Raw genomic sequence first — 21,367 nt, forward strand, 5'->3', positions numbered from 1 at the left:
AAATACTCGCTATCTAGTCCCTTACAGAAAATATATACCAACTCGTGTCTTAGGCAGCGTTGTTTTCTTCAGTGTATTTTTCCTTTGTTTGTTTTTAAAGTTTTGAACCATTGAGGAGATAAATATTCAATAGTATTGAGGTTGCTGCATTACATTTTACTGATCAGAGCTCTTAAGAGGAACTGAAATGGAAATCTGGAGAAAAGAGTTTAATAGAAGTCCTCTCAAATAGCCTAAGTTACAGAGTACTGCACATATACACACAGACATGTACACACACACATAGTAAAAAACAGAAAAGCAAGAAGAAACAAAAATGGAACAATTTGTTTTGCTCACTGTGTTACATAACGCTTTATCTTTTTTGTTGAAAGAAAGCCAAATTTGTCTTTTAGAGTATTTAATCTCATAATGAAGTTTCTAGGCATTCTTTTCCTGGACACTGAGGCACCACTCTTTGTTGAAAGTGTGTAAATGATCTTGTCAGTATAAGTGATGCAAACGAATGCAGTCCTCAAAAGATGCACAAGAAGTTTTCCAACTGTGTCCTGAGTTACCCTCCTGTTGGTGAAGAAGGTAGAGCTATGGAAAGTCAGAGATATTTAGATGGTCCATCAGAGATTGAACAAAGAGAAAAATGATTTCTATTTTAGAAATTTACTAAAATTATTTTCCATGGGTTTAGTGCTTACTGTGTCTCACACACACAGCTAGCAATTTATATATCTCTGTTAAACTGCCAGAAGTTTGCAGCATGTAACCATACTTCATCCAGTGCCTCTACATCCTGTGTCCTCATCTATTAATGGGGGGTAATTTCATAGGTGAGTAAACCTATCTCACTTTCCAATTTCATACACGTGGTAAGTGGCAGAGTAAGGATTCCAACCAAGTCTATATTCTACAAAGCCAGTGCTTTTCAGGATATCACACTGACTCTAATAAAGGTCAATACCTTTTTTAAAAATCCCAAGCATCTACCTCCTGTCAACGTTTATGATTTACAAAACAGAAACAGACTCACAGGCTTCAAAAACAAACTTACGGTTACCAAAGGGGAAAGGGGGGGGAGGGATAATTAGGAGTTTGGGAGTAACATATACACACTACTTTATATAAAATAGATAATCAACAAGGACCTGCTGTATAGCACAGGGAACTGTACTCAATATTCTGTAATAATCTATATGGGAAAAAAATCTGAAAAAGAATGGATTTATGAATAGCTGAATCACTTTGCTGTACACGTGAAACTAACACAGTATGGCAAATCAACTATACTCCAATAGAAAATAAATTAAAATTTTAAAAAGATATACTAATTTTAAAAGATTTATGATTTAAAGCAGTTAGAAAGCCCATCTGGGTAATAAGACCATAGAAAGGTAACTGGAAATATATAATTCTGAAGAAACACAAACTTCATCAGTACTACAAATCAATATGTATCCTAGACATACTTTTTCTAAAATTAGCTCTGATTCCATTAGGGTTGTTAAATATTGAAGGATTCTTCTAGCTCTAAAGTGCTCTGTTCCTAATAAGGAAATCTGACTTCAATAACATGCCCTGGGCATAAAGCCCTTTATCTGAAAAAGTAAAATCAAAAGAACATTTAAGTCAACCTAATGAGTTTTTCTCTCTATTTTACAACAAAATATTTTGGTTCTCTAATTTCTGTGAAGCTTATTTTAATTTCCCAAGTGGAAGTAAAACAAAAACAAAACAAAGTCACTTTTTTTGAGTGAAAATAATGGATTTTTTTCCTGCTTGTTTGTTTTCTGTGTGTGTATATGCACAGGACTTATGTATATGTATTTTACTCTAAAGAGAGAGTCTCTTAACTAGGAAATTAGTTGATTTCTGAGATTTATTAAAAGAGAAATTTCAAGGACTTAACCTAGAGCTACTTTCTCCTACTTTTGCTGTTCATATAAATTTTATGATCTTGCCATTGTATGACTGAGGAATATAGAGAAAATATTTTTGTGTTTCTGCAGATCAAGGATCTTCTGAATAAATTCTGTAGAAATTTTGTACTCTGACCTAAGAATAAGCCATGAGAAGACACTACACCAGTATAGAGAGCGAGAGAACTCCAGTGACATTTATCTAATTCCATAGGTACAAGTATGAGTTGATATTTCAATGGAAAATGAGACCTGGGACCTTGGAGATATATCTATAGGTCATAGAAGCCTGAAAGTCTGGGGCATCTCTGGCCTTTGGAGTGATATATTTATATTCCAAAAGATTAGAGTAAGAACTTAGAAACTTTTCCATCCTGTCTCTAAGGAACAAAGGTTTTTCTGTTTTCTTTTTGGACTGGAGAGAAAGACAGCCATGAGACAGCTGAGGAAATCCATTTTTCTCCATTTCTTGCTTAGGGAGTATCTGACCACTCAAATAAGTTTTCCCATCTGGCTTTCATTGTATTGTCTTGGGGTAAGAGTGGAGCAAAGGAAACAATACAGCTATTATTATGGAAATACTAATAACTAATCTCTCTCTGATCCAGAACACCTCTTATTCACATTGAGGACAAAATTAATAAAGATGAATATTTAAAAACCCAGAGGTTTACTTTTTGTTGCTTGCTTCAAATTGATGTTTTCATCTTCATGTATTATGTATCATTATTAGTTACCTTAACAATTGTTTTAACTACCTAGTGTAGGAATAAGTAGGTTGGTATGGATAGGATGATAGATTAGAAGAGAGAGAGAGACCAGGCAATAAGCTTTGATATTCATATTTACTAGTTTTTTTTTTTTTTTTTTTTTTACTGTGGGTTACCAATTAAGGGAGATATATGATTTTTAAAAAGCTAATTTAAATCTGAGGATAATGAATAAATATTTGACTGTACTAATTGGAGATCCCATTACTTTTCTTAATGAAATGCATGCAAATGTTCCAGTTCTCCATATAGTTAAAATCAAATGCTTTTCAGGAAGAGAGACTCAGGACATACACTATCAAAGTAACTTCTTAGTAAAATAAATATTCTCACATACATTATAATGGCTTATGTCAAGGACATTGGGACTTCACAAACATGTGTATGACATATATATAGCTCAATACATCTGAAAAAGGTACCTCATAGATTATCTCATGTGATCCTGGTAATACCTTGTAAGTTAGTAAAATAGAAATTATCCTTATGTCTTAAGCTATGAATAGTGAAGTTTAGAAAGAATAAGTGGCCAGGCCAAGGCATGCAGACCAGGCGTGTAGAATTCCCATAAAACAAACAAAAAATATTTACAAGCATACCTCATTTTTTTGTGCTTCATAGATATTGTGTTTTTTTAGAAATTGAAAGCTTGTGGCAATCCTGCATAAAGCAAGTCTGTCAGTGCCATTTTTTCAACAGCATTTGCCCACTTCGTGTTTCTTTGTCACATTTTGGAAATTCTCTCAATATTTCAAACTTTTTCATTTTCATTCTGTTTGTCTTGGTGGTCTGTGGTCAGTGATCTTTGATGTTACTGCTGTGACTCACTGAAGTCTGAGATGATGGTTAGCATTTTTCAGCAATATTTTTAATAAGGGTATGTACTTTTTTGGATATAATGCTATTGCACATCTAATAAACTACAGTATAGTGTAAACATAACTTTTATATGCATTGGGAAACCAAAAACTTCATGTGATTTGCTTTATTTTGATATTCACTTTATTGTAGTGGTCTGGAACTGAACCTGCAGTGTACCTGTATTGAATGGAAAAACACTGTGAATAAAAAGACATATAGTTCTGGTTTGAATAAGAACTTCAAGAACTGGAAATGATTGCATTTCAATCATGAGATCGATGTACAGTGCTCTAAAATAAGTTTCTTCCTGCCCTTTTACCTAGTGATAAGAAATGGAGTATACGGAATAGTTTCTGTGAGTGGGAGGTACACTTATGTTTATAAATTCATGATGCGTTTTATCTTTGAATTTAGCGTTTATTTAAAGGGATTGGATTTTTCTTATATTTTACAATAAGAACAACGTTTTGTTAGGATAACTGCATCCAAATACAATATGTTATGGTTAAAATGTTATTCTTCACTGCTTTGAAACTATAGGTGTTAAGGTGACAAATGAAACTTAGGTGTTCCTTTCCCCAAAATCCACAGATAACTGATGAATGGAATAAGAAAAAATGGGTCCACATATTTCCAATTTCCTCATTAGGGGGTATCGAAATTCGGGTTTATACTATAGACAACCAGAAAACAGAACAAATTATATGTAATGATATTTTTAGAAATTAGACACCAGGCTTCCCTGAAATAAGGGAAACAAACAAGGAAGCCCCACAGTAACCTTGATTTCAACCTGAAATGCAGCACAAGAAGAGGAAACACAAACATAGCCTATGGTTCTGCTGAATTGAGGAGAGAGTTCAATTGGGTGGGAGAATCCTTAGGAGGATAGGATTTGTAGATCAGTGTAGCAGAGAAAGTGCTCCAGAAATCTGCACATTGGGTCCATTGAGTTTATGGATGAACAAAAATTTGTGCGTGTGTGTAACAGAAAACTTCATGAATCAGGAAAACAGCGACTTCCGGAGAAAGAATAATTACAGAGGAGTAATAAACCAAACAATTACAAAAGCTAAGCTAGTAATTCTACAAGCTAAATTCAGAACCAGAATGGAGAGACTTTGTTCATCACTCAGAACATTCAGTAGAGTAAGGGGGGATCACATCTTAGTAGTAAGGCTAAGCTAAGTGCTAGATTCATGCTCTAAAAGACTACTCTAGATCCATGCTAAAAGTTCTAGAGTCCATGCTGAAAAGACTATCAGAGGGAAGTCCAGTATACTTTATTTATTTATCTTATTGGAGTAAAATTGCTTTACAATGTTGTGTTAGTTTCTGCTGCACAATGAAGTGAATCAGCCACATGTACACCCACATCTCCTCCCCCTTGGACCTCCCTCCCACACCCCCATCCCACCCACCTAGGTCATCACAGAGCACCGAGCTGAGCTCCCTGAGCTGTACAGCAGGTTCCCTCCCACTAGCTCTCTATTTTACACATGGTAGTGTATTTATGTCAAACCTAATCTCCAAATTCGTCCCACCCTCCCCTTCCCCCCCTTGTCCACATGTCCATTCTTTACGTCTACATCTCTATTCCTGCCCTGCAAATATGTTCATCTGTACCACTTTTCTAGATTCCACATATATGCGTTAATATACGATATTTGTTTTTCTCTTTTTGGCTTACTTCACTCTGTATAACAGACTCTAGGTCTATCCATGTCTCTGGAAATGGCACTCTTTCATTCCTTTTTATGTTTGAGTAATATTCCATTGTGTATATGTACTACATCTTCTTTATCCATTCATCTGTTGTTGGACATATAGGTTGTTTCCATGTCCTGGCTATTGTAAATAGTGCTGCAATGAACATTGGGGTACATGTGTCCTTTTGAATTATGGCTTTCTCAGGGTATATTCCCAGTAGTGGGATTGCTGGGTCATATGGTAGTTCTATTTTTAGTTTTTTAAGGAACCTCCATACTGTTCTCCATAGTGTCTGTATCAATTTACATTCCCACCAACAGTGCAAAAGTGTTCCCTTTTCTCCACACCCTCTCCAGCATTTATTGTTTGTAGATTTTTTGATGATGGCCATTCTGACTGGTGTGAGGTGATACCTCATTGTAGTTTTGATTTGCATTTCTCTAATAATGAGTGATGTTGAGCATCTTTTCATGTGCCTCTTGGCCATCTGTATGTCTTCTTTGGTGAAATGTCTATTTAGGTCTTCCACCATTTTTTAATTGGGTTGTTTGCTTTTTTGATATTGAACTCCATGAGCTGTTTGTATATTTGGAGATTAATCCTTTGTCCATTACTTCATTTGCAAATATTTTCTCCCATTCTGAGGGTTGTCTTTGCATCTTGTTTATGGTTTCCTTTGCTGTGCAAAAGCTTTTACGTTTCATTAGGTCCCATTTTTGTTTTTATTTTCATTACTCTAGGAGGTGGGTCAAAAAAGATCTTGCTGTGGTTTATTTAAAGGAGTGTCTTTCCTGTGTTTCCCTCTAAGAGTTTTATTATAGTGTTCAGTCTTATATTTAGGTCTTTAATCCATTTTGAGTTTATTTTTGTGTATGGTGTTAGGTAGTTTCATTCTTTTACATGTAGCTGCCCAGTTTTCCCAACACCACTTATTGAAGAGGCTGTCTTTTCTCCATTGTATGTTCTTGCTTCCTTTGTCATAAATTAGGTGACCATATGTGTGTGGGTTTATCTCTGGGCTTTCTATCCTGTACCATTGATCTATATTTCTGTTTTTGTGCCAGTACCATACTGTCTTGATTACTGTAGCTTTGTAATACACTTTGAAGTCAGGGAGCCTGATTCCTCCAGCTCCTTTTTTCTGTCTCAAGATTGCTTTGTCTATTCGGGGTCTTTTGTGTTTCCATACAAATTGTAAAATTTTTTGTTCTAATTCTGTGAAGAATGCCATTGGTAATTTGATAAGGATTGCATTGACTCTTTAGATTGCTCTGGGTAGTATAGTCATTTTCACAATATTGATTCTTCCAATCCAAGAACATGGTATATTTCTCTTTTGTTTATGTTATCTTTGATTTCTTTCATCAGTGTTTTTAGTTTTCTGAGTACAAGTCTTTTGCCTCCTTAGGTAGGTTTATTCCTAGGTATTATGTCACTGTTGAACATAGATGCAAAAACCCTGAACAAAATACTAGCAAACAGAATCCAACAACACATTAAAAGGAGTATACACCATGATCAAGTGGGATTTATTCCAGGAATGCAAGTATTCTTCAATATATGCAGATCAATTAAGGTGATACACCACATTAACCAATTAAGGAATAAAAACCAAATGATCATCTGAATAAATGCAGAAAAAGCTTTTGACAAAATTCAACACCATTTATGATAAAAACTCTCCAGAAAATGCATATAGAGGGAACCTACCTCAACATAATAAAGGCCATATATGACAAACCCACAGCAAACATCATTCTCAGTGCTGAAAAACTGAAAGCATTTCCACTAAGATCAGGAACAAGACAAGGAAGTCCACTCTTGTCACTCTTATTCAAGAGTTTTGGAAGTCCTAACCTCAGCAATCAGAGAAGAAAAAGGAATAAAAGGAATTGGAAAAGAAGTAAAACTGTCACTGTTTGCTTATGATATGATACTATTCATCGAGAATCCTAAAGATGTCACTAGAAAACTACTAGAACTAATCAATGAATTTAGTAAGGTTGCAGGATACAAAACTAATGTGCAGAAATCTCTGGCACTCCTATACACTAATAATGAACAATCAGAAAGAGAAATTAAGGGAAAAAAATCCCAGTACACTTTAAAGGAACACAACAAAGCCCAGAATTCAACAGTATAAATCTACAATGCCTGGCATCCAATAAAAATTACTAAACATGATAGAGAAAAATATTACCCAGTACCAGGAGAAGATAAACCAATAAAAAAAGAACTAGAAATCACAGAAATAATGAAATTAGCCCACTAGAACATTGATATGAAATATGTTCAAAGATTTAAAAGAAAACGAAGTTAATGAAGTGATGAATGATACAAAGAATACAAAAAAGGAATTATTAGAAATTTAAAAATTGGTCTCAAAATTTAAATTTCTGCTTATGATTTACAGTAGATTAGGCATGCAAAAGGAAAGATCAGTGAACCTGAAGATATAACAATAGAAAATGTCTATAATGGAGCGTAGAGTGTAAAAATTCTGAAAAAAATAAAATTTTAACAACTTATGGGAAAAAGTCAAGATTTCTAATATGTATATAATTTTAGTCCCATAAAGAGTGGGAAAGTAAAATTAAACAACACAATCTTAAACAACCAGTGATCAAATAAGAAATCACAAACAAAATTTAAAAATACCTTGAAGCAAGTGGAAATGATAAAAAAAAAAAAAAAATTCAAGAAGCCAAAGGAAAAAAACCTTTACCTACAGAGGAGCAAAGATAAGGTTACATCTAACTTCTCCTCAGAAACTATACAAGAAAGAACAGAGTAGAGTAAAATATTCAAAGTATTGAGAGAAAACACCAACTATCCTAGAATTCCATACCCAGAATAATTACTTTTTAAAAGTGAAGAAGGAATAAAGACTTTCTCAGACGAAAAAAACTGAAGGACTTTTTTGCTGGTACACCTGCCTTCCAAAATGTGTTAAAAGAAATTCTTCAGAAAGAAGGAAAATGATCAAGTCAGAAACTCAGATATACATAAGGAAAGAGCATTGAAGGAGGAGTAATTGAAGGTAAATAAAAAGTTTTATTGTTCTTATTCTTAATTGATCTAGTGGATAACAACTTGCTCAAAATGATATTATCAACAATGTATTCAATTATGCTTATGTATATATCATATATATGGTTGTGTGATATATATATATATATATATAGGGTGTGTGTGTGTGTGTGTGTGTGTGTGTGTGTGAATTGAATGGTAGTAATCAGGATGGGACTGGTGAGAAATTAGAATTATTTTGTTGTTATAAAATATACTACCTGGGGCTTCCCTGGTGGCGCAGTGGTTGAGAGTCCGCCTGCCGATGCAGGGGACACGGGTTTGTGCCCCAGTCCGGGAAGATCCCACATGCCGCGGAGCGGCTGGGCCCATGAGCCATGGCCGCTGAGCCTGCGCGTCCAGAGACTGTGCTCCGCAATGGGAGAGGCCACAACAGTGAGAAGCCTGTGTACCACAAAAAGAAAAAAAAGAAAAAAAAAAAAAAATTACCCAAGCATACGTCATTTACAAGAAATCCACTTGTCATCTACAAGATATATATAGCTTAAAAGTAAATGGATGGAGAAAAAAATACCATGTTAACGCTAATCAAAAGAAAGCAGGAGTAGCCATTATTAATTTCAGACAGAACAGACTTCAAAGCAATGAACGTTATCACAGTTAAAGAGTATTACATTGTGATAAAGGGGTCAATTCTGCAAGAAGGTATACCAGTTCCTACTGTGTAGGCACCTAACAACAGTGTGTTGCAAAGGCTGATAGAACTGCAAGAAGAAATAGATAAGTCCACTTGATAGTTGATAGTTGGAGACACAACACTCCTCTCTCAGAAATGGACAGATCCAGCAGGCAGAGAACCAGTTAAGACATAGCTGAAATAAACAGCACTATCAATCAACAACAGAGTTGGCATCTGTAGACTACTTCATCCAACATCAGCAGAATATACATTCTTCTCAAGCTCATGCCTAACATCCAGGAAGATACCACATTCTGGGCCATAAAACACACCTTAACAAATTTAACAGAATAGATATCATACATCTGCTCATGGACCACAAACTAGAAATTAATAACAGAAGGATAACCAGAAAATCCCCAAATACGTGGAGATTAAACATTTAGGTATGAAGGTAAGACTGGACCTCAAACTTTACTTCTGTTTTGCAAAAGACAATGTAAAGAGAATGAGAAGACAAGACACAGACTGGGAAAAAATATTTGCAAAAGACACATCAGATAAAGGACTGCTATCCAAAATATACAAAGAACTCAAAATTCAATAGTAAGAAAACGAATGACCACATTAAAAAATTGGCCAAGGTCCTTAACAGGCACCTCAGCAAATACTATCTACAGACAGGAGAAAAGCATATGAAAACATGCTCCATACCATATATCAGGGAAACACAGGTTAAAACAACAATGAGATAACACTGCACAACTATTAGAATGGCCAGAATCCAGAACACTGAGAATACCAAGTGCTGATGAGGGTGTGGAGTGCCAGGAACCATTACTCATTGTTGGTGGGAATGCAAAATTGTACAAGCACTTTAGAAGATGATTTGGTGGTTTCTTGCTAAACTAAATATATTCTTTCCATGTAATACAGCATTTGCCCTCTGTACTACTTTCCCAAAGTTGATGAAAACTTAGGTTCACACAAAAACCTATATGCATGAGTGTTTATAGCTCTTTTATTCATAATTGCCAAAACTTGGAAACAACCAAGTTATTCTTTAGTAGGTAAATGGATAAATACACTGTGGTACATCCAGACAATGGAATATTATTCAGTGCCAAAAAGAAATGCGATCTCAAGCATGACAAGACATGAAAATACCTTAAATGAATATTAATAAGTGAAGAAGCCAACCAAGGGGTGCTTACTATATGATTCTAACTCTATATACAATATTTGGAACAAGGCAAAATTATGGAGACAATTAAAAGGATGAGTAGTTATCAAGGGTTGGGGCAAGGAGGAAAAAGATCTGCAGAGCACAGAGGATTTTTAAGGCAATGAAAATGCTCTGTTAGATACTATAATGATGCATACATGTCGTTATTCATTTGTCCAAACCCTTAGAATATACAGCACCAAGACTGAACCCTAATGTAAACTGTAGATTTTGGTTGATAATGACATGTCAGTGTAGGTTCCTCAGCTGTAACAGATATGCCACTCTGGTTTAGGACTTTGGGGAGGCTATGTGCATATGCATGTCGGGGCAGGGGCTATATGGGAAATCTCCCTTTCTCTCAATTTTGCTGAGAACTTAAAACTGCTCTAAAAAATACATACTTAAAAAACAAAAAGAAATAAAACCCTTTTTTAATTAAGTGTAGTTGATTTAGCATGTTGTGTTGGTTTCTGGTATACAGCAGAGTGATTCAGTTATACATATATATCTATTCTTTTTCATATTCTTTTCCATTATGGTTTATTACAGGATATTGAATAAAGTTCCCTGTGCTCTACAGTAGGGCCTTGTTGTTTATCTATCCTATATATAATTTGCATCTGCTAACCCCAAACTCCCAGTCCAGCCCTCCCCTGCCTCTCCGTCCCCTTTGGCAACCACAAGTCTAAAAACAACAATCCTTTTTTTTTTTTTTTTTTTGGAATTTTTCAATTTTATTTTATTTATTTTTTTATACAGCAGGTTCTTATTAGTTATCCATTTTACACATATTAGTGTATATATGTCAATCCCAATCTCCCAATTCATCACACCACCACCACCACCGCCACTTTCCCCCCTTGGTGTCCATATGTTTGTTCTCTACATCTGTGTCTCTATTTTTGCCCTGCAAACCAATTCATCTGTACCATTTTTCTAGGTTCCACATATATGCTAAAACAACAGTCTTTTAATCTTGGAAAGAAATCTTTAAGAAAATGAAAAGGCAAGAGATAGATAGCCTAGGAGGAAATATTTGTAATAGGTATATCTGACAAAGAACTTGTGTCCAGATACATAAGCAATTGCTATCACTCAATAATAGGATACACAACACAATAAAAATGTACAAGTGATCTGAACGCACACGTTGCACAAGAAAATAGATATAGCCAATAAGCGTACAAAAGTGTGTTCAATAACATTTGTCAATAAGGACACGCAAATGAAAATCACATGGAGATAATGCTGCATACGTAGCAGAATGGCTAAAATTTAAAAAGATGAATGATACTAACTGTTGGTGAAGATGTGGAGTAACTTGAATTCTCACATATAAACTGATGGGGATACAAAGTCATAATATTCTAGAAAACATTGTGTTACTTTCTCATGTTAAATATATACTGCCATATGGCCTAGTAATTTTATCCTTGGTATTTTCCTGAGAAATAAAAATATATGACCATAGAAAGACTTGTACACAAATATTTATTGCAGTTATAGTCCTGATAGCCACAAACTAGAAACCACCTAAATATCTATGAAAAGTTAACTCGATTACACTAAGTATGGCACAGCCATACGATGGTACTCTGCTAATTGATTTTAAGAAATGGACTGCCAGGGCACACAATTAAATAGATCGCGGTAGTTTTAAAACATGTTCACAGATTCTCTGAACGTGGACCTCTCCTCTTGAATCTAGACTGACCACAGGGGTGCATTTGCAAGCAATACAGTACAGCACACGTGACGCTATACAACCTCTGGGACTGTGTCAGAAAAGGCCATGCAGCTTCTGCCTGGCTCTGGAGGCCTTTGGATCCAGGACCTGCCGTATGCTAACGCTCACTCACCGTGCTGTGGGGAAGCAGCAGATAAGTGTCCCCGTCTGTAGAGCACAGAGGTCTCTGCCCATAGCATCAACCGCTAGATGCATGGGTGACATCGCCTCAATTGCTCTGACATCCAGGCATTTAGTCACTCCTAGTACTTCCAGCTGAGACCCCAGACAGTAAAGGGCTGTCCCCAGCGTGCCCTGTTGAAATCCTAACCCACAGAGCCCATGGGCAAACTAAACTCCAATAAAAATTAAAAGAAAAGAAAATGCTCAAAACAAAACATAGGAACAAACATACAAAAGGAACTAGAAACTATAGAAGGGTGCTATCTACCTGCTCAAAGAATGGGTAGATGTCTGCAAATATTTGTCCATCTGTGGTCACTAATTACTCATCACCAAATCCTCAGGAAAAAACAAGGGGGAGACACAGAGACATGCTTTGGGCTGCTTACAATATTTCAACACATAATGCTACCTACTTAATACTGGAATTTCAACGGTCAGGAAAAATTAACTGTTATTTGCTCATTTTCTCCTAGAAGTTTTCATGTTCTAGCAATATTTATCTCTTTTCCATAGGAAAGACCAGCAAGGAATTGGAAAGTAAGTTCTTTGTTTCTGACAGCAGGTGTCACAATTGCCTAATAAAAGAGAAGCATGCTGTAAGTTTTCTTAATGAAAAAGAGAAAGGCACTAATCACTTTGACATATGGCTTTAAAAAACAGGCAACTAGTATCATTAGCACATTGTGAGAATTGACATGGTCATGAGTGCATTCCCGCATTGGCAAGTAACATGCTGGTAAACTACAGCATTGATTTAATTATAGTTATTGAAGAGAAAAACAGAACACTACCTCATCAAATGTGTGTGTGTGTGTGTGTGTGTGTAAAAATATACATCCATATATACTACAAGCAATATCCCAACTTCATAAATGTTAAAATGTGAAAGGATGTTACCCTTAGCACCAAGGAAATATGGTCACTAACCACATGCTGTTTGCAAGTGGCTGGTGAGTTTCACACCCCTGCCATGGCTTCCCAGTTTCCCAGACATCTGCCCTGTTCAGTTTCCCTTGTGCAGAGCCTAATTCTGGAGGGTGCCAACCGAGTGTCAATACACCTGCTGGCTGATGCTTTAAGAAAACAACATGATGCTATACATCATCAGAATTTCGAGGCCACAGGGCCTGGGGTGATGAAGGATGGTGGTGGGCCCTGGTATTTGCTGATGAACACAGGAGGTCGTGCCCTCTTTTCCATTTGCATTTTTGGAGTAGTTAAGGGGGAAATAAAGAATTCTCTCTGCTGCCTGAAATAGGAGCGTGCAGCAAGTGCCTGCTGTTTTTTTTTTTTTTCTTGGAGTTCAATAGTACAAGTAGGAGTTCAGTAAATACAAGAAAAATAAACCAGGTAACAATCTCCACACAATGACCATCCCAACCCTGGCAGCAGACCATGAGAAACTTTATCTCCCAGTTTTCAGCGGAAGCTTTTATCTTTCTTTGCTCACATTCTTAGAGAAGACTTTATTGTTGAATATTGTTTGTTTGTATTTCCCTTTTTTAAAAAAAGTAATTAGCCCCTAGTTTTTCATATATTACATCTCTGCACTCAATCCCAGGCCCCTCATTTCAGCGAAGACCATCACACCCTTTTGGGTGGCTATCCCTATGTAAGACAAGAGGTCGACATGCACTGTGGTCAAAAAAGATGTCCTCTTGTAGCTGAGTTGTGCAAAATATCCTGGCATATTCCAAACATGAGTCCATCTTCCTCAAATTTACAATTTCTTCTGTACTTCTACTTATTCTACAAAAGGAAGAAATATTGCCATAAACAATCAAATAAATAGACAACAAAAAAATAAAGCAAAAAAATACAAATCCTAAATTATCAATTATGGAATATGAGATTTTTCCCCCCCCCATGGAGACAGCCCTCTCCAGGGTAAAAGCTGGAATCTCCAGTCTCTAAATTGAATTACTGGGCCAGCAATGTTGCCTAAAGCAAAATATAGATGATGCCACTGACTTGGAGGATGGGGAAGACAGAGTGATGGTCATATCAGCCTGGTTCTTGGTGGGAGGGCATGTGTACGGGACAGCAAGTCATCACATAGCAGCATTAGGAAAGAGTGAGGCACCAGGATGTGGAACAGAACACACATGCCATGTCCAGACTGAATGGCGGTCACTGAACTGGCTGCACAAACTGATTTAGGAATAGCCGCTAGATCCTAAATAAATGTGACACATCAATAAAGATCATTGGGATTTGTAATCCTCTAGACGACATACAACAAGCAAAGGCAATATTTAAATTAGGGGGGAGAAAAAGCTGTTAGAATGAATAAGTTAGTTGAGCAAGGTCATAGATTAGATACGTAGATCAATGAAACAGAATAAAGAGTCCAGAAACGAGCTCTCACATATAAACGATTGATTTTTTTGTTTTTACAAATGCATCAAGGAAACTCAATGAGGAACTGATACTTTTTTTCAACAGATGGTGCTGGAACCACAGGCCATATATATATATATATATATATATATATATATATATATATATATATATATATATATATGGAAAAAGCGAACTTTGGACCTTACCTAACACCATGCATGAAAATTAACTTGAAATTCATTATAGAGCTAAATGTAAAAAGCATCAATACAATAATAAAAATTCCGGTAGACAACATAAGAGAAAATCTTAACAACCCTAAGGGAAGAAGGATGTGCGAATATAGAGTAAACAACAAACATTAAAAAAAATCATAAATTAGCCTTCATTAAAATTAAAAACTTTGAATCTTGGAAAGATAGCATTAAGATAATGAAAAGGCAAGTTCCACTATGCCCAGTGGGTGTATATATATATATTCATATTCTGACTTATCTGAATGTTTTTAATACATATATCTGACAAGGACTCGTGTCCAGAATATTAGCACTCAAAAATGGTAGTAGATGGATAGCCATAATCCAAGAGATTTGTGGTCCACAGGCAAGGAATGAGGGGTAAGGCTCAAGTCCCAGGTAGAATTAACAAGGAAAAACAAGGAAGCAGGTCATCCTGCATCTTGTGTCTCCAGGCTAAGGTTAAGGAGAAAGGAGGGAGCTTGTGTAGGATTTAATGAGAAGATAGCTTTCCTTTTGAGTAGAAGGGGAAAGGAAAAGTTTGATGAACCCTTGGATAGGAGATAGCATGGTTGGACTAATTTTAATTCTTAGGCAGAATAGAGGATGTATCCTAGTGATTCAGTGTTTACTCTTGGCCCTAAACTCTCTGAAAGCCCACTGAATGGAACATCCACCCAACAGGGCTTATCAGGGTTCCTCTTGGCTGAATGAACCAGGTTACCTCTAGGGCCTGCGAGTCTGGGAATGAAACCCAAATGCTTGAAGTCTGACATATATCACTCTGCCAGAGCAGAAGCAATGTGCCAGAACAATCTTCAGACCTCTGATTTCCTCTGATCCAATTTTTTTTTTCCTTTTATCCCTGGGAAATAAACCGGAGTGTCCTCAGTATTTGACCTTTCCTTTTGTGTTTCTGACTAGGGACAATAACCCTGTGGTTTATACCCCCTGCCCAGTCTCTGAGTGACAGCTGTGTGGAATCTGTAAACCCCGTGGGTAATTATCCCAGGTAATCAGTGCAGTCAGCTTGGTGTGTGAATATGTGTGTATGTGCAGTACATTAGCAGTGCTGGGAGGAGACCACTTCCAGAGCATGCATGCCCGTCTGTCCTCTGAGCTTCAAAGAGTCTTCTTAGGTGGGAAACTGGTCAAATCTGAAAGGAATAAGGAAGAGTGTCCTTACAAACTCTTAAAACGCAAGTAGAACCAAGATACCAACTTCCTCATTCAACAGTTAACCAGAGAGCAGTTTGTTGTATTGAACTGAATGGATAAAGCTTGGCCAGGGGTGCAGCTTTCAACCCCAGTGAATCAACTTAAGATGACTTGAAGGAAATGCAGATTGGACGGGTAGTAAAGGTGGGCTCTGCTGCTATATATATTGTGGCCACACGAGGGCGCGTAAAACCCTAAATAGTGTCCACAACTGCGAAAGCCGGCGTTGAGTCCACAAATCCTGGCCCTGCCTGAGCCCCTCTAAGCTTCCAGACTTCAGACTAAAGTCCACCTGCCCTGATCCTGGAGTCCTCTACTCTGTTCAACAACGCGCACTGGTCACAGCCCCTCTGATGCGGGAGAAAAGGGGACTAGACTGAGATGCAAAGATGGGGAAAGGCAAGAAGTCCTTGCTCCTGGGAGGTCCTGAAGATCAGCCGGCCTCGGAGAGCCTCTCCCACCCTGCTCTGTGTCGCTGAGGCCGCTGGGATGAGCAAATCTGCTGTCTGTTCCCTGTCACCGGAACTTGGCTCCTTGTCCAAAGCCTTCCTGGAAGAGAGTCTCCTGCGGGGAAGTAAGCGGCTTTCCTGGAAACTTACAGGGAGGGCATTGCAGATGGTTCTTAAGTGGGATTTTTAGGGATGAATAAGGATCAGAAATTCAGGACGAAAAGTTAATAGATAATAAAATGGAATCCCTCCCATGGAAATAAAGAGGAGGAGGAAGGGCCCTGGGCAAAGTACATGAAGATGTACAGTCCTTTGGACTGGCGCTTGTCAGAAAAGCCACACTGTGGGAAGACGGCTCTCTTGTATGTTTCCTTTTTATGCTGCTATTTATTTCTTCCTATTATTAAGTCTATAATAAAGTTAGTTTTTTCAAAAAGTACTTTAGTTAGATCTGCTAAGAGAAACAAGAAATAAGTCATTATTTTTCATTATTTAAGATTGGCTTGTGTCGATAACAGTTGAGGAAGAGCTATATCAGGAATTTTCGTGGTGCATCAGCAGAAGGAAAATGAGTGAGCCCAGTCCAGGAGGACAGTGAAGGGCTCCAGAATATTTGAAGAGTTCTACATCTTTCCTGTATGATGGATTAGATTCCTTATAAGCAATCTCTATATAGCTGATCTCACTGTGTAGTTCTGATTTGATTCCACAGCACTGACCTTTCAAACCTTGATTCTCCCTCTCAGCTTCTTCCTGTCTGTCCACAGAAACATTATTACCTACTCTTGACCCTGATTTCTCACTGCTTTCTTGTATCCCATGGACCTTATTATACCTGAGAAAACAGCACTTCTCTTTTTACCCCTAAGATATGTAGGGGCACTCTCTCCCTCTTACAGGTTTACCTCTTCTTGATGATTGTCATTTGTCTATGAAGATGCCAAAAATCCCGATTAATTTGATTTCAGAAATTAAAAGCTCTGTCAGTTTTGGGCTGTCCCTAGGTGGTGGTAGACTTGGGGATAGGCAAAGCTGAATAGCTGTGAATAACTATCTAATGTTCTGATGTATTGATATTTGATGGTCAAGATGAAGAATGATTTTTCCAGTCACCTGGTACCGAGTGGTAGCCACCTAGAAAGGGTATTTTCTAATATATCCATTGAGGAGAGTAGATTTCTTTTCCTTCTACTCCCTCTCTCTTACTTTTTCTCTTCTGGTGAGCTGCTTCTATTTTTTAAAAATTTATTTATTTGGCTGCGCCGGGTCTTAGTTGCGGTACTTGGGACCTTTATTGCGGCATGCAGGATCTAGTTCCCTGACCAGGGATCGAACCCGGGCCCCTTGCATTGGGAGCAGGGGTTTTAACCACTGGACCACCCAGGAAGTCCCTGGTGAGCTTTTACTGATCCTCTGTTTCTATGCCTTCGATTTTCTCTTAGAATTTATTGACTACGTGATCACAAGGAAGACAGAGAAAGGCAATGTAAAAACTGATTCCAATATTTCAAGACTTCCTGAAACATGTATTTGAAAAGGAAACTCTTTGGAGGAAACAGAAGTAACATCTGCAGTGTCTGTAGAAAGCAGATTACTGAGCACTATCTGTAGACATTAGGCCTTTGAGCTCAAATTAATTTTCCAACATCCTAGGTTCTCTTAGCATTTATGACTCACTCTAAGGTTTAATATATAAATGCCATCTGAATGCTTTAAGATGTGAGGTTCATCCATTCCAGAGATAATCCCATCAAAAAGGAGGATAAAATGGTAAACATCTAAATTATTTGTAAGTGATCTGACATTGGGACTCAAGGCACTTGAGTTTGAGTTCTGTCAAACTTTCCTATAGAAGTCTAGATAAATCACTAAACAACCGCTTTGGCCACAGATTATTTCCTCATGAAATAAAAATAATAATATTTTTCATGCATATCTCTTATTGATTTCATTAAGAATCAAACTAAGTAAAAGATATAAAAATACTTTGAAAAACTTACAGCGTCGAACAGATGTATGGTGGTGTTTTGATTTTGCTTTGGTTGGAAACAAAATTATGCCTTTGAAAAGTAATTTCTAGATGTTAAACACCTCACATTTAACTGTTGGACTGTCTGCATATTACCAAATGTCAAAAGCAAACTATCCAGATGTTTGGTCTACCAACATGCCAATCATCTGAAGGTGTCCAAAAACAGTATTTAAGTCTTTATCACAGCAATTTTTTCCCCAAATAGTTTGATGACTCCTGATAAATTCAATGGGAAAACTTTTATTTAAATTGCTTATTTGGTAATATGCCAATTATACCCAGCCTTTAAAAATTGTCCAAATCTCTAAGCCACTTTTCTGAAGATGCTATGTTTTCATGACAAATAGAAACGGAGCAGGACCCTATGGTCCTTGTCCCCCAAGACCTCTGCCTGTCTTTCATCTGTGGAAAAACTTTAGCCAAAGAATAAGTTTAATCAGAGAAGTGAGAAAATGCAGAAACAAAGGAAAATGGTCAAAGGAGACCAAATAATAATAGTTTAGTCATTAAACATTAGTCAAGGACCCTTAGTTCCTACTCAAGGGCTATAGGTAATCTTATGAGCCATATCCTGTGAGCTGTCTTATAGGTACTGAAACGCTCACCAGGTGGAAGAAGCTAACTACATGATGATCAGACTGTAGCCATGACATAAGCTGCCATAATTCCAAGAATTGGCCTCAAGGAAATGGGAACAAACCAACCCTAGAACTGAAGATTAACTGTTCTTAAAACAATCAAGATGGCAGTGGTCAGACTACCTCATGACCAATTTCAAGATGACGGTCAGAGCTGACTGTGCTGTTTCTGCATGTAGTCTCCTCCTTCAGCCTATAAAAGGTCTGTCAGTGTCGGGGGGTCAGCCTTTGGACAGGTGTCCGCCCTGGTTGCTGGCATCCAAAATAAAGCAAACTTTCCTTTCCACCAACCTTGCCTCTTTATTGGCTTTTGAGCAGCAAGCGCTAGACCCCACTTTTGGTTACAAAATGAGGAGTTGTTTAGAAATTTAAAATTATGTAATAGGACATTTTAGCTAGGCAAGGGCTTGGGACTTACAGCCTGAAGCCACTTGGAGTTAGGTATTGCCCCTCCCCCTCAATATACATCAGCTTTTGGAGCTTAGATGCTATTAAGTAGAATTGGAAGGGGTCCTCCCTATTTCAACTCTAGTCCATGTATTTATATACTGTCTCAATAACTGAGGGAGAATAATCTTTTAAGGTGGAAATAAAATCAAAATCCCGACTCTTGCCTTTGAGGTTTATAGATATAAACCCATGTTCAATAGACTGGAGCAGCCCTAATCAAGGCAAATTTCAGAAAAACACTAGGGATCTTTTAGGGGAAAAAAAAAACAACACTGAAAGGAAGAGGAAAGGACTAGACTATGTATATGGACTTAGTAGGTGAGAAGAGAGTGGAAAAGGGATGGAGATCATATTTCTGGGCTATTAGAATCCATTCCCATGACCTGGGCATTCTGATAACACTGATATACCCTGGACAAAGTGATTTTAAGTCACATGAGTATGACTTAAAAATTTTAGATATAAAATGCTCTAATCAGTGGTACATTGGTAAATTTTTAACAACTGGCTCTCGGGGAAAAAAGGCATGTTTGCACATAAGTACATATGCTTATTATAAATTTTACTGATATAAAGGATGTGTGTCATATAATTTTTAAATAATAGTAAAGCATACAATATTCTTTATTGTAAATTGCATACAGCCTTTGGATTCTCACAGGATGCTTTCTTTGATTTCTGTTGAACAATTGTGTCTGTAGCCAAACTAGCTGCTGCAAATGATGAATGAGGGTAGTTCTGATATGAATATCAGAACTTGTATCTTTGTTTATGCAAATGAACAGAAATGAAACAACAAAAATATATATTGGAATTTCTCTCATTTGTCAAAGATGTGAGTGACTTTAAGTGGATAATAGTTCTCCAATACTGAAAGAATAGTCTCTCAATTTTTTTATGCTATTCACATTGTAATTGCTATAAAGACTCTTTTTTTTTTTTTTTCTTTTTGCGGTACACGGGCCTCTCACTGCTGTGGCTTCTCCCGCCACGGAGCACAGGCTCCAGACGCACAGGCCCAGCGGCCACGGCCAATGGGCCCAGCCGCTCTGCGGCACGCGGGATCCCCCCGGACTGGGGCACGAACCCGTGTCCCCTGCATCGGCAGGCGGACCCTCAACCACTGCGCCACCAGGGAAGCCCTAAAGACTCATTTTTAAGTTGTATCTGCATTATAGAAAACTTCTCCATCACTTTCTGAAATATAGACAATGCACAAAACAATCAGTGATTTATAGCACTTGCCTATTTCTGTAATAAAATTCTCCCACCAGGGTCCATTTCAAAGCTACTAATGTGACGTCACTGAACACAGAGTAGAGGTGTACACACTACACAGAGTAGCACACGGGTATACAGACAGTCCCAGACTTATGATGGTTCAACTTACAATTTTTTGACTTTATGATGGTGCAAAAGCGATACCCATTCAGTAGAAACTGTCCTTTGAATTTTGAAATTTGATCTTTTCCCGGGCTAGTGATATGCGGTATGATCCTCTCTCAAGATGCTGGGCAGTGGCAGGGAAGCAAAGCCCCCGGCCAGCCATGCAGTCATGACGGGAAACAACCCATACACTTAAAACCATTCTGTACCCAGACAGTCATTCTGTTTTTCACTTTCAGTACAGTATTCAATAAACTACTTGCAAGATTGAACACTTTGGTGTAAAACAGACTTTTTATTAGATGATTTTGCCCAACTGTGTGCTAATGGAAGTGTTCTGAGCACGTTTAAGGTAGGCGAGGCTAAGCTACGATGCTAGGTGTATTAACTGCATTTTCAACTTAACGATGGCTTTGTTGGGACATAATCCCATCATAAATCAAGGAAGATCTGTATGAGATTTCCATCACATGATTATGGTAGACCTAGACAACAAGAAGAGCACAGGTTAGTAA

General features: G+C 37.4%; 1 protein-coding gene across 1 annotated transcript in view; it reads right to left on the reverse strand.

Annotated features, from left to right (window-relative positions):
* ADAM7 (ADAM metallopeptidase domain 7) overlaps positions 1-12,139 on the reverse strand; it is a 61,693-nt gene extending 49,554 nt beyond the window's left edge. Inside the window, 1 exon segment of the mRNA XM_065879849.1 lies at positions 12,048-12,139. Within this exon segment, the coding sequence (XP_065735921.1) occupies positions 12,048-12,139 (92 nt within the window).
* Positions 12,140-21,367: the final 9,228 nt, after the last annotated feature.

Source organism: Phocoena phocoena, chromosome 6, assembly GCF_963924675.1.
Source record: "Phocoena phocoena chromosome 6, mPhoPho1.1, whole genome shotgun sequence".
Taxonomy (NCBI): domain Eukaryota; kingdom Metazoa; phylum Chordata; class Mammalia; order Artiodactyla; family Phocoenidae; genus Phocoena; species Phocoena phocoena.